Source organism: Globicephala melas, chromosome 1, assembly GCF_963455315.2.
Source record: "Globicephala melas chromosome 1, mGloMel1.2, whole genome shotgun sequence".
Classification (NCBI taxonomy): Eukaryota; Metazoa; Chordata; class Mammalia; order Artiodactyla; family Delphinidae; genus Globicephala; species Globicephala melas.
This window is the reverse complement of record NC_083314.1, coordinates 93,878,049-93,891,697: the sequence shown is the minus strand read 5'-3', so window position 1 is coordinate 93,891,697 and position 13,649 is coordinate 93,878,049. Positions and strand designations below refer to the sequence as shown.

General features: G+C 35.7%; 1 protein-coding gene across 12 annotated transcripts in view; it reads left to right on the top strand.

The window, feature by feature from the left end:
• NTNG1 (netrin G1) overlaps positions 1-13,649 on the top strand; it is a 338,223-nt gene that overhangs the window by 258,923 nt on the left and 65,651 nt on the right. For 3 of the 12 annotated variants that reach the window (XM_060301879.1, XM_060301864.1, XM_060301833.1), the window contains exons 6-7: positions 8,058-8,123; positions 10,310-10,369. The exons of 6 other annotated variants lie outside the window; for them this stretch is intronic. In XM_060301879.1, the coding sequence (XP_060157862.1) occupies positions 8,058-8,123; positions 10,310-10,369 (126 nt within the window). The remainder of the gene's footprint in view (positions 1-8,057; positions 8,124-10,309; positions 10,370-13,649) is intronic. 3 more of the 12 variants (XM_060301871.1, XM_060301840.1, XM_060301851.1) reach the window with 2 other exon arrangements.

The following is a 13,649-nucleotide window of genomic DNA, read 5'->3' as shown; positions in this document are numbered from 1 at the left end:
GATTTTAGAGGACTATTAGATTTCAGTACAGATTTCAAACTGTCAACACCTGTATTAAGGTTCAAATGCATAGACAGAGTGGTCATCCTTTCCGATCATCTGCTAAAAATGTTTTTGAAACAAATTTCCCATTAAGGTCATTTGTACCTGCTGTTGTCTATCTATTAGGAAATAGGTTTCCCAATCATCCCAAAAGTACTTGATTTAAAACTCAGTCATTTTGATGTGCTTTGGCCATGGCTGAAAAAATATTGGTGATAATGTCAGCAATTAATGAATCCCAAAATAGATCTGTAGCCATTTGAGCCTTATGAGCTCTGTTTTTCCTTTACCTGATGTAGTAGTAATTCATTCAGGTTTCACATTTTATGTAAAATGTATCATGCACTTATAAGTAAACATTCACAATTTTATCCAAGTGAATATTTGTTGATGCTGATGATCCAAATTAATATTTGGTTTGCTGTGGGTGTTTTTGTTAAAGTGATAAACTAATCATTATGTTCGAACATATATTATCAGATCCTTAGCCTTGAAACGCAAGTGATTTCACTAATTATGTTAAACAGTATATTATTTTTAAAAAAACATAATTAGAACAACAAGGGTTGGCCTAATGTGCAAATAGCTTTGTGTGAGTGATTATCACTTAAAAAGTAAATAACAGAGGTTAAAGGTAACCAAGTCAGAGGTTAAAGGCAGATAATCCACTGAAAATTCACGTCAGGAAACACCATTTAAAAAAACTTGGAATTTTTAAATAAACAAAACCATTTCTTAGAACAGCAACAAAAGAAAAGACATATGTAGACATTTTGTGAACCCAAGTGTACATTGTTTCCTTAAATTACCTTCAAATGATTGACATCATGGTTTATAAAGTGTAGAAATTGATGGAGGCGTTTGGCTGTCCCCTCCTCTTCAATTTATTCAATTTGAAACAACAGTCCATTTAAGGGAAATATTCCATTTTCCTGCTTTCTCTTATAATGAGCATTGCCTTCATCACAGAGTTAAAAATTCACCTCTAATTTGATTTAATTGGCAGGACTATTAAACAAGGGAAGTGCTACCTGCAGGGATTCATCAGCCTGTTGAGAAAGCTCAGAGATGTTTTCATACTTGAAAACATTTGATGCCAGTTGGAGACCTTGTAAAAGTTGTTTTCCATACAGCATCCAAATATTTTTGTTCAGAACTGATTTACTGTAGAAACCTGGATCGTGAGGAAAATAACAAGGTTAATCATTTCCCCACTCAAGGGTTATTAGTAATCTTGTTCATTCTATCCAGAGAGCTTCAGTGTTTGTTTTTCTCCCTTTGCTTTAATACTACTAAATCCCCAAATAAAAGTTTCATTTGAATCGCCCTTTAGCTAATTAGGTTTTATATAATGAAGAAAAAAATTATCAGGCTAGTGTAGCTATATGGCAAATTGCATGGTGTGCTACATTAATTTTGAACTGTTTGCTGATGTTCTAGAAGGAAAGCTAAGGTCCCAGGTGAGATGCCTTTGGGACTTTGTTATATCATGTACCCAGTATTCTCATCACAGATCCATTTCATATTTGTGTAACTAGCATTTCACATTCATGAAACCTTTGTGGTTATCCAAAAATTGAATGAACATTAGGACATAGCTGCTTCTTTAATCCTGAAGAATAAATTAAATATTCCAATGAAGAAGGGGGAAGTATCCCCTACCTTAAAAAAAAAATCCAAGAGGTATAGCAATCTTTAGCAAACAACAATTGCCCACCTTGAGCAATGTTGACTTTTTTCATGTATTAACCTTTTCCCAGGTGACTTTAGAATGTCAAGCCACTTTTTAAGTGTGAGCTGGTATCTGTACCTTTGCTGTTATCTCTGTGTATGGGCATCTGGAAATTCCTAGCTTAAACAAAGATTTGCCAAGATCTCTGAAAGGTCCTATGATGAACCTTCCAACATGTAACTGTGAACTAAGAGTGGGGTATCACTGAAGACTTCTTAGAATATCAATAGAGGGCTGGCCAGCTAACTGCTCCACTTCCTGGGAACTGGAGGGAAATGTCCCCACATGTCTACAGAATTCCATTTTACAAATGGTGAATCGGAGGTTCAGAGTGTCTGAGTAACTTACCAAATGTAATACGGCCAGGAAGGCCTGTTTGACTCCAAAAGCTGTGCTCGTAACATTATACCAGGTGGAAGAGGTTAGAAAGAAAAATTCTAGATTTATTAACTCCTACTTCAGACTCTTTCCAATCTAATACATTGCACCTTAGACATGTTGATCCCTGAATTGACCCATTTCTGTGCAGGGAACTTTAGTGTCCTGGAGAAAAACAGAAGTTCATTTTCTGTTATCTCACTGTGTGGTCAACAGAAGCTACATTAAAATGTGCCCTTCCTCTACCACCATCAATGATAAACATCCTCAGTAAGCTGAGGGAGAGGGGAAATGTAAAGATGTTACATATATTATAGAACATGTGACAGTTCATGAGATTAGCTATGCAAATTGTGAAACATGCTTGTACATATTCTATGACTGTAAAAATCCAAATGTTTACTTTATTGACATAGTCACTCATAGCAAAAAACATTCTGTGTGCCATCTCAAGGGCAGCCTTACCACTATTACATTAAAATGTATCTTCCCCGGCAGTCTAACGATGCTGTATTTCTGAGAGTAGGCAGCTCACTGTAAAGATGGTAAGATTACCTCCAAGGCCCTAGGGGTTTCTTCTGAAGAGCTTTAGGGTTTTCTATAGATTCCTTTGTAGACATCACTAATGTGGTTTCCAAACTCCCTGAGGAACAAGAGCAATAACTCTACAAATCCAAAGGGACCTTGTGACTTTGTCTCTTCCTGACGTTTTCCTCATACACACCTGGAAGAAGGATGTTTAATGAAGGCTCACTAACATCCTCTCAGCAGTGGCTTTTCATATCCATGGTGGCACCCTGTTTCCCACTGTATTTTAGAACCAAAAACTTATGTAAAAATTAGTCTTTTTAGGAAACTTAAAGAGCACTCATCCAACTTCATCATTTTACAGACAAGGCAGCTAAGGCTTAATTGAATCATCTAAGGCATCTGGTGGCCAAGGCAGGATTCTAGCTCAATGTCCAATTTCCAAACTAGGACCCTTTAGAATTCATCCACCTTTCTCATTTAATTAAATGACTAATGTATGAAACACTATAAAGTAGACTATTCTAGAAAAAAAGAAAAAACATGGGAAAGCATAGTCACAATTTACTTTGGTTTTAAAGGGTATCCACAAAATGAGTTGAAAGCTGCCTATGATTCATGCTAAGGGAGTGAATGTGTGATAGAAGACAGTATTCTAAAACCCTAACTCTGAAGCTTTCCTGATATAAATAAAGTGTTTTTAGCCTTCTGCTTCAAGCTCCCTTTCAGCTTGATTCACTATGGTGTCAGCAATAGATGGTCAAGTTTAGCAATTCTAACCTAGTTCTCTCCAACTTACAGTGCAAAGAGTTTTCCTTGGGGCACGGAGGAGAAAAACTTTCTACCAAAGTCTAATTTTTATAACTAGAATCTCAGTTTTTCTGATTCATGAAAAGGAGTTTCAAGTGCCACAACCAAATTGTCGCATAACAGTTTTCTGAGTCTCTCCTTAATGGGAAAAAAAAAAAAAAATCAGGCAAGATATATATATCTGATTCATAGTCTAAATTGATGTGCTTCTAAACTGAAAGAAACTTGAAAATTAACATTTTATCGTTGTGTTAAAAATCAAATCTTTTCCTCGGTATTCCAAAATAATTCCTATTGCTTTCTGGACAATAGTATTAATCAATGTAGGCCCTAGAACCAGATTATTCCCTAAAGTAACTTGTATCTTAAGTGAGATTTCTACATATCCAAATCACTTGCTTTGGGAACAATTAAGATTTCACAAAATAGGGGGAGCACGTTATTACCTCTACTTCAATTCAGTAAGAACTGTTTATACTACAATAATATTTTTATTACAACAGCAACCACAAATAGAATAATAAGAGCTAACACAACATTGTAAATCAACTATACTTCAATAAAAAAAGAATAAGAACTGACATTTCTTAAATGCTCCCTACCATGACAAGCAAATATTGACTCATTCATGTAGCCTTGACAACAACCAGTAGGTAGTGTCATTATCCCATTTTACATATAGGAAAGCTTAGACACGGATAAGTTAAGGAGCTTGTCCAAGTGGTAAAACTGGGATTTGAATCCAGTCCAAGCTCTATTTACATGCACCATATCTTAAATAATTTTCCCCTAAAGAGATATTTCCTAGGCTTCCCATAGATGTAGTTTGAAATTTTAGCAATGAAAATAGAGTAACAGCATAAGATGGGCATTTCAGATATTTTGTTTCTTTTTAAAGGGGGCAGTGGTTGAGTATGTAGTCTTGGTCTCCATATTCCTCAAGCCAAAGTCTTTGGAGATCATCAAGATGAGTTCAATCCATTTTCCCAGATGTATGGGACGAGGATCCTTGAGGAGTAGGGATTTCCATAAAAGGCTATTCTTGAAGGATTGGCCATCTACAGTCCCACTGAACACATATGATAATCCCTCCCCTTACCTCAGCAATAATTTCTTAACTCCAGTTTGGGTTTCACTATGACAGTCAAAGGTCCACAGTTACAATGTGCAGCAATAATTTTCCCTCCACACAGGGGATTCTTAATCCCCTAAATCCCCTAGATTCTCCAAAGGGCATGTGCTTCATTCCAACAGGCTTCATCCTTCTGTGAACTTTAGTGTGACACTGCTAGGCCATGAAAGAACCATTGGAGTGATGGGATTTAATGGCTGAGAGAAACCATGGAGATCTTTTTGTCCAGCACCTTTATCTTACAGGTAAAGAAATTGAAGTCCAGGGAATTAATAGCCAGACAGCTACTCAACAGAACTGGGACCAGATCCCTTATCTTCTGATTCCAGGGACCCTTTGCCTTGCAACACACTACCACTCTGAGACCTTCATATGACCCAAAGATATTCCTTAGTTAATTCATGAAAGAATGAAATTAATAAATTCTGCAACAGTTCACCTAGAAGCAATACCAATACCTTTGATGTATTATAATACTTTTTTGTATTTGCAATGTCTAACTACTCGAAATAAGCGGCCACTGGCTAAAAGTTCTCAGAGGCTTCATGTTACTCAAAGACTTTTATTAGCATTGAATATGATAACACAGAATTTGTCCCAATTATACAACGAATATACACTCCAATGTGCCTAATTTACTTCTGGGAATTAAACATTTGTTAGTAACTTTGACTGAATATTTATATGTGCTAGGATCTTCGAGTAACAAGAGTAGCCAGACAGTAACTGGCTAATTTTAAGTTGTTTTCTTACTTGGCCTTGCAATTATAAAACAAAATAAAAATTAAAATGTGATATTAAATTTAAAATTGCATGATGACCAAATATTAAAACATGTAAGCACAGACAGTAACATGCTATAGAAGCTTAGGGTCCACAAATTTCAATATTTTTTTTTCAGGACATTTTTCCTCCCAAGGAAAAGACATCATGCATAAAATTTTGTCCCACTAGAGATATATATAGATTAGATTAGGACTTCCATGTGATGAATGCTGGTGGCTCTGAGTTTTAAGTTGTCAGGAAGGTTAGGCATCCCACATAATGAAAATCATTTGGAAAAAAATGTCTAATTATATTCCCAAGCAAACACAAAAGCTACACTCTCCCATCCCCCAAAAAACTATCAGAAGTACACAATACAGAAGAAAACACCTGCCAGGTAGGGATCAGATTGTAACTGAGGTGTCTATCTTGATAATTTCATACAGGTCAAGTAGTTAACAATTCAAAAGTAGAATGACCTACATTAATTTTTTACACATGTAGGAAGATCCTCAAAACGGAACCTCAGCATCCTAGGGAAAAATCATAAAAGAGTATACTAAAATATAGGCGTAAAATATTTATTACATTAGAATATGGAATAAAGCTTAATTTATAAAATTAATTTTCAAAGCTCACTTCTAACTTATATTTAGTATAAAATTTTTGTCTTTACTTAAGTTTTTTGGCAAAGCTTATTAACAAAATGATTAATTATATTATTACTTTCATTTCATCAAGAAAGTCAAGCCACTGAATACTTAACATTAAGTTTACAAACATCACCCCACATATGACCTGTATTTGCCTCTCTTACGGAAAATGATGGAGGGAACCATTTAAAAGAACTAATTTTTTCTTAATTTGATGCTAATAATATAAATAAATATATTTTCTATATAAAACTATAACAGTGGTTTGAAATCTCTTCTAAATAAACAATTTCTAGGGACTTCCCTGGTGGTCTAGTGGTTAAGACTTCACTTTCCAATGCAGGGGGTGCAGGTTTGATCCCTGGTCGGGGAGCTAAGATCCCACATGCCTCGGGGCCAAAAAACCAAGACGTAAAACAGAAGCAATATTGTAACAAAGGTAATAAAGTCTTTAAAAATGGTCCACATCAAAAAACCTTAAAAAAAAACACCAATTTCTAGAAATCATTTGTTTTTCAAAAATGATCATTGCAGTTCAAGTAGGCTTAACATTCAGTCAATAACTTGAATATTTTGCCTACATGTTACCAAATATCTATTTATTTAGTAACACCTGGATACAGATGTGGAAAATTGTTACATTCTTTATTCATTCATAAATTTTGATGGATACAGCAATATTAAGATTCCCTTTGCTTTTATGTGTATACACACACACATACACACACAGAGTAACAGTAGATCAGCTTTTCTAACAAATGTTAAAAAACCAAAGTCATAGTGAAAGTTCCATGTCTTGCAAGAATGTTATTCACTATAATCTAATTATGGAGGAAACAATCTGATAATACCAGTTTACAGTAGCCTAGCCACTTGATATCAATTATTCAGTTATTAGATATTTACTGAGGCCTTCTGGAAGGCTTTGCCCTTCCTCAAAGAGATCCAATCTAATTACAGAGACAAGAAATAGACATAAAATGTAAACTAGCAATATTGAAACTTATGCCTATCCACATTATCAGTGAGAAATAAGGAGCACATAAGGTAACATGCTATAGGAGTTTAGAGGCAAGAACTCTCCTTGTGGACTTGGGTGGTCCCAAAGGACCACACTAGAGTTATGGTTTTGAGTTGATCTCAGTGAATGGTAGATTTGAGTCATGAAATGACTGCTTTAATTGTCATGGCCTATGTACCTTAGCAAAAATAGCTTTAAAGCCCCCAGTCCTAAAGCTGGCTCTTCTCCTGCTTTTCCAGAGTCATTTTTTTTTTTTAATACAGGTGAATCTAAGAAAGAAATACCATTAATTCTTAAATTAACAATGCTTATAATTTGATTGGAACCAATAACTTTAGAAATATATTTTGAGCTAGAAACATCATGAAAATATATATTAAAATAAAGAAAATATATACACACCCATACATACAAACCTTAGATATGATCAGAAGCACCTTGGACTATTCTCCTTAAGCCAGAACCACCAGTCATCTTTTTCTTTCTTTCTCTGAGAAATCGCATAAATAAAAAAAGGAAATAAATCCACTTCTTTGCAGAGATAATGGCTCACACTTAAAACATACCCTAAAGAATCTCTCCCGAAGACTAATGTAACAAGCTCGTATCTGTAAATATAAATTGCAGAGAATGGAATCCTCAAGTGAGAAATTATTTCTTTCCTGTTATCTTCTAGTTTCAGGCACCAGCTTTATATAACGATTTGAATTGCTGAAGTCCCTGTTTGGTTATTTGTAAGAACACTCTACTTTATTGCACAAGTTAATGTATATAGCTTTGTTAGGGAACAGGCTATATATTTAATGTCCATTCAATGTTTTGGGAATCATCAATTGCTTGCTCTTGTTTGGTGTGGGGGTATGTTTTGTTAAGTGCATCACAACCAAGTTAAAAAGCAGATGTGTGGTTTGTGTCTTTGTCCATATAGTTTTCTGTTTAGACCAAATGACATTATAGCTGAAAGTAACATACCCTGATTTTTCCTGGTGCATGCAGATCCTCCAAAGTTTAATAGGATATGGCCGAATATTTCTTCCCTTGAGGTTTCTAATCCAAAACAAGGTAGGAGCATGTAAAATTCCTACTGATATAAAATCCCACATGTTTAGGGGGAAAATCCCATACTCTATTTTTTAGCACTAAATAAGAGCATTATCATAAATGCCATGTCTTTGAAAGAATCATAATTCAAATATTTTTTTCTAATATGAAGTGTCCCAGAAATATTATAGTAAAAGTAGAAAAAGTAGAAAAAATTAGACAACATAAAAGTTACAAGCACTTTATCAAATTTACATTGAATGTCAGCCATCCCAAGAGAAGCCTAGAGTTTGGTTGCCATCACAGTGGGGAGTATAAATAATATATCATAAAAACTTGTGAGTGGCACAGGTTTCCTTCCACTGTCTCACTTTTGCTTTGCTTTGGTAAATTGGCTGTTACGTCAGTTGTATTGAGGGTCAGGGAAAATACATAAAGGCAGTATTGCAACCCCTAAAAGACCTGTTTTTGTTTTGTTTTTTCAACTGTCGTTCCTTATTGACTGACAGGAATTTGGATCTCTCTCTCTCTCTTCCCCTTCAACGTCACAGTGTATTTTCTCTGCTGAGGCTTTCCCTCTTTTATCCTTTATGAATTACCAATAATTTCTGCCAGGATTAAGAACAACGTGTTTTCTCTCTGTCCTTAGAGCAGTAATTATTTTCTGACTTCTAACATAATAAATAAATAAATGAAAGAAACTGACAGACAGCAGTGTGGTTACACAGGAAGAAATAGAACCTTTAAAAACTGGCCAATAAAATTCATAAGATTCAGTGTAATGTTAAAATTACATTAACGTCTAGCCTATAGATATACATAGACGTATATAAATAGTTTATATTAAAATAAAGTTGTCTTCTTTTGCGTCCTTCCTTCTCACAAAAAAGAGGCACATCTTTGGCTTCTACCTTCCTTTGTTACATGCAGGATGTTCCTTTAAGCTCTAATGAATACAGATGGAGGAGGAAGTGAGCAAAAGGAGGAACCAGGAAATAGCTGCTAAGCAAAACAAAATATATTAGCAATTTGTTGAGGAGTCAAATTGGAAGGGCTGCATTTTCAGTCCTTGATCAGAGTGATGAAATCAAGACTGTCCTAGATACATATATTACTAGCAAATAGAATTATCTTAATCATCTGCTCCAAATGAATTTTTTCAAGTTTCTGCATACATATGTGGAAGAAGAAATACAGATCAAGCTCAACCCATTAGTATAATTCTGTGAGGATTGTGGGAAGGTTTAGTGGCTTTGTTCCTCGGCAAGTTCAATGAGAGCATCTTCAGTGAACTGTCACTCAGTATTTCCCATTGAATTTCATAGCTCAACAAATTATACAAGACAGGATCTAAGACTTAACACTTCTCCAGAGTAAGTTTTGTGCTGAACAAGATTATGCATTGTTTAAAACCTGAAACAGACCCATTTAATTATTTTGCTATGTTTTCTGTGAGTGTCACAAGACTAAAAGCTTTCAGAAATATCTTTAGTTAATGCCAGTTGCACTTTTTTAGAATGTGGATAAAGAGTTCAAATAAATTTATTTGAGAAGCTCACAGTTGAATAAAGTGCTTGAACTTGACATTTTAGCTAAAGGTGCACTTTCTAGCAGAGGTCAGTTCTGTGCAAACATAATTTATCTGGTCAACATCTGCAAAGAACATCAGGCTCTACCTTGTTTTTGCTATTTTCACAAGCAACACTTCAGGAACAATTGGAAAAGAAAGGCAGGCAAACTTAGAAATTCCTGCCATTAACACACTGATATCATATACGTAATAAATGTTGAGAAAAATATAGGTAGATGAGATTACGGGTACACAGAGAGAAAGACATGGTGAATTGAGGCAATGATATTGCTAAGTAACTCAACAACACAACTACTATTTTAAGAGAAGAACAGTAGGGGATCCTAATATCCATATTGTTATTGGAATAATCTCTGCATAACTGCGTTCTTGATTTAAATGGTAATTCTTTTTGCCTCTGAAAATAAAGCTTCTAAACATTATTACTGACAAGTTCAAACCATTTTCAGCCAAATACAAGACTTCCTTTGTGATTGAAGCAAACTCCCAGAAACAACAAATACAAATATTCTCTTCATTTAGGGCCACTTTTCAAGCGGGTTGATGATAAGTAATTACAATTTGAACGTTTCACTATTGTTTCTAATGTGCTGTTCATTCTTTTAAACCTATCCAGTTGCTCCCAAATTAACTTTGTCAACAGTTTCTTCTGTTCAAGTTGCAAACCACAAGAGAGGTAGGAATTCTTGGATTCATACAGTGATTTCATGGTGTTATGTGTTGTGAAACATTACACTGTATGAATCTGGAATATCTGTGAAGTGTACCCATCAGCTTATTGGTGAGGCATGTTGACTGATAACGATCAATACATCAAATAGTACTGAGAATGTCATCTGTAAGAGGAAAAAAAATGCTTCACTCAGAAAGTTGACTGCTGCAAATTTAAAATGCTGCAGTATTTGTTTTCTGAAAGATTAATGTGTGAATAAGAATTATAACACTTTAGGTTCCTGTTTGGAACATGAATGTTAGAGTATTAACATTGTCACTCATTTGCATTGAAAATAAGGAAACTCACTTACAGTGAGTTTCAAGGATGCTTTTCATGAGAACAGAATGGTAGGTTCATGTATGGTGCCCATTTGACAAATGAAATACCTTGGAATTTCTACTTCCAAATATTGTTTGAAATAAATTTGAACAAATACCAGTGAAGAGCTACACTGGGTTAAGCATTGATTATGACCCAAAAATAATAGTTACGTTACTTTCTTTAAATGAAAGTGAGCAGAATCTCATCTGTGACTCATGAATGGCCCATTCCAGCTAGCATCTGTCATTCACAGACTGAAGATTTTTCAGGAAACATAAAGACTTCTGTTTTTATTTCACCATTTTCCTTTAAATGTCCTATGTGACAGGTGTGTCTTGTTTTCCACCCTTGACTGTTGGGTATATGTCATGTTTTAGGGAGTTTTTGGTTTTTTTTTTTTTTCATGAAGCACCTCTTACAAAGAAATATATTTATTAACAATACCTAAATTTGGTTTGACCCACTTGGTGAAAATGACCATAATAGCTTCCCTATTCCTTATTGAAAAGAGTCAAATCATTTTCCAGATTTTAACCAACTTGAATTGTTCCTTCTGTGTCGTATAGAGAAAAGGAGGAAGCTGGTCAGAAAATGGGAAAGGGAAACCGATGATATTTAAACCAAGTCTTTAAATTTCCTCACAATGTACTTTTACATATCAAACATTGGCAGTGCCCTTCTGAGGGGAATCCAAGTGGATTTGAAATCTGGGGAACTAAGTTCTTTAGGAACAGAGCAGCCACAAGTTCATAGGGTGTCAAGCCTATTTTGGACATGTGTGCATATAATAAGCCAGTCATTGATGCCACGGTAGGGATGTCCCTCCTTATCTATGATATGCAAACCTACACAGAGAAACCAAGGAGGTGAAGGAGAAAGGAAGCATTAGGGACCTTATAGAGTCCATCTATTTTCTGTCATATCAAGCACTGGATATACAAGAGGATTCTTGACCTGAAATTTGACCCTGTATCATTGAATCTCTACTTTCTTGGGGTCACAGCACTAATGAGATCTGAACACATTTCCACAGGCAGGAAAGAGCCACCTAATGAAGTAGATTTATCATAGAATAATCCAGATTGTTATCAAATGATGTACATGGAAGGGCTTCAAAAGCTACCTAAGGTTGCAAGACAGAGTTGGGGGTGGGTGAGAATCAGGAAAATGCTGCAGCCACTTCATTCCCACCCCTGGGGGAGGCCCCTGGAGGCTTGTGACTTTGCTAATGTAGTGAAGGGAAAATACTTTATAAGAATTCTAATTCCTTCAGCTTCTGTCTATCTAAAGTCTTTTTTTCCAAATCCTTTCTTTTTGAGTGACTACAGTAAATTTCCACCAGCTCTGACTTTGAATAAACTTTCCTCATTTGGCCCCAGCATAAATAAATAAACCTTCCTGTGCCACATTCAGAGTACTTTATCTTATATTCTGTAACATATGTCATATTATGATACATTGGTGACGTAATAATGGAATTAGAGGCAACATGGGGAACAGTAAGAAAGAAGACACCAAGACTTTTAACACCCCCCTTCTTATTCTTAACATTCTTTTTCTTTCATTCTCTTTCTCTCCAACCTTTTGTTTTTCTATAACTCTTTCCTCCCCAGGCCTTCCGCAGCCAGTCTCAGTCAGAAAGTGTCTTTAAACCTTAGAAGAGGTTTGGATCTTTCCTGATCTAGAAAGGCAACTTTGAACCCTCCTTCTTCTAAAATGCTGCTCGCTTAACTAGCCAGTTACTACGTACCATATTATCATAACTGCCTTGTATGATGTCATATACATCAGATGGGGGATTTTGCTCCCCCAGGGAAATTTTGGTTGTCACAGCTTGGGAGTTGCTACTGCTTCTAGTGGGTAGAGGCCAGGAATGCTTCTGAATATCCTACAACATATGGGAAAAACCACGGATTATTTGGCCTAAGATGTCAGTAGTGCTGAGGTTGAGAAACTCTGCACTGGACTCTTCAGGACTGGGCTTCATGGTCCAACGTGGCTCATTGGTCTAGGGCTATGATTCTCGCTTAAGACTGGACCTCGTTCAAGTTGTCCCCTGGTATAAGGTGGTCCTCAATAAATATGCATTGCCAACGCATGCCATGCTACACCATGAAAATGTGTTTTAGAGGACCCCGTTAGCTTGTTTGCACAACAGTAATTAAAACTTGTCTGAAAAATAAAATATAGCCTACAGTGTGATTTGAGATTGCAAAAGTATATAAAACCATAGCAATTTTTGGAAATCTCCTTTTTCCTAACTAAACTAATCTGCATAGACATATAGTCAATTTTCAGCTAAAATATTTAATAACTCAGTTATAGTGTGATGTATGGCTGTTGTTTTTCTCAACTCTTTAATATTTAAGGTATAGCCAGACTCTTACAGAATTTGAATAGTGGAGGAATGAATTTAAAAATAACTTTCCTCTTGTCTTCCTTTGTTTCCCAAAGTAAGATGCCTCAGGATCATCACTGATTCGTTGACATCGATTCATTCATTCGACAACATTTTTTGAATGCTTAGTATTTTGAGTTCTGTTTACATCTGTGAACAAAATGGACACAGTCTGCACACATTTATTTACACTCAAAGTATAGGGGAGAAATTTTTTTTTTAATTTAGTCTTCAGATACTCTAGGTTCTACAAAAAAATTAAACAGGATTAGTAAATGTGGGAGGGGGGATTAATGCGTTTGGGTCAGGAGCTGTTATTTCAGATAGAGTAGTCACAGCATTTTCTTTGAGCAGGACCTAAAAACAAAGTGAGGAAGCAAGTCAAAGGGAAGTCTGGGGGAGGAGTAGGCCAGACAGAAGTAACAGCAAATGCAAAGGCCCTGGGGAAGTGCTTGGCATGTTTGCAGAGCAACATGAAAGTATTGTACAGCGAGTGAGGAGGAGAGTGATAGCAATGAGCCC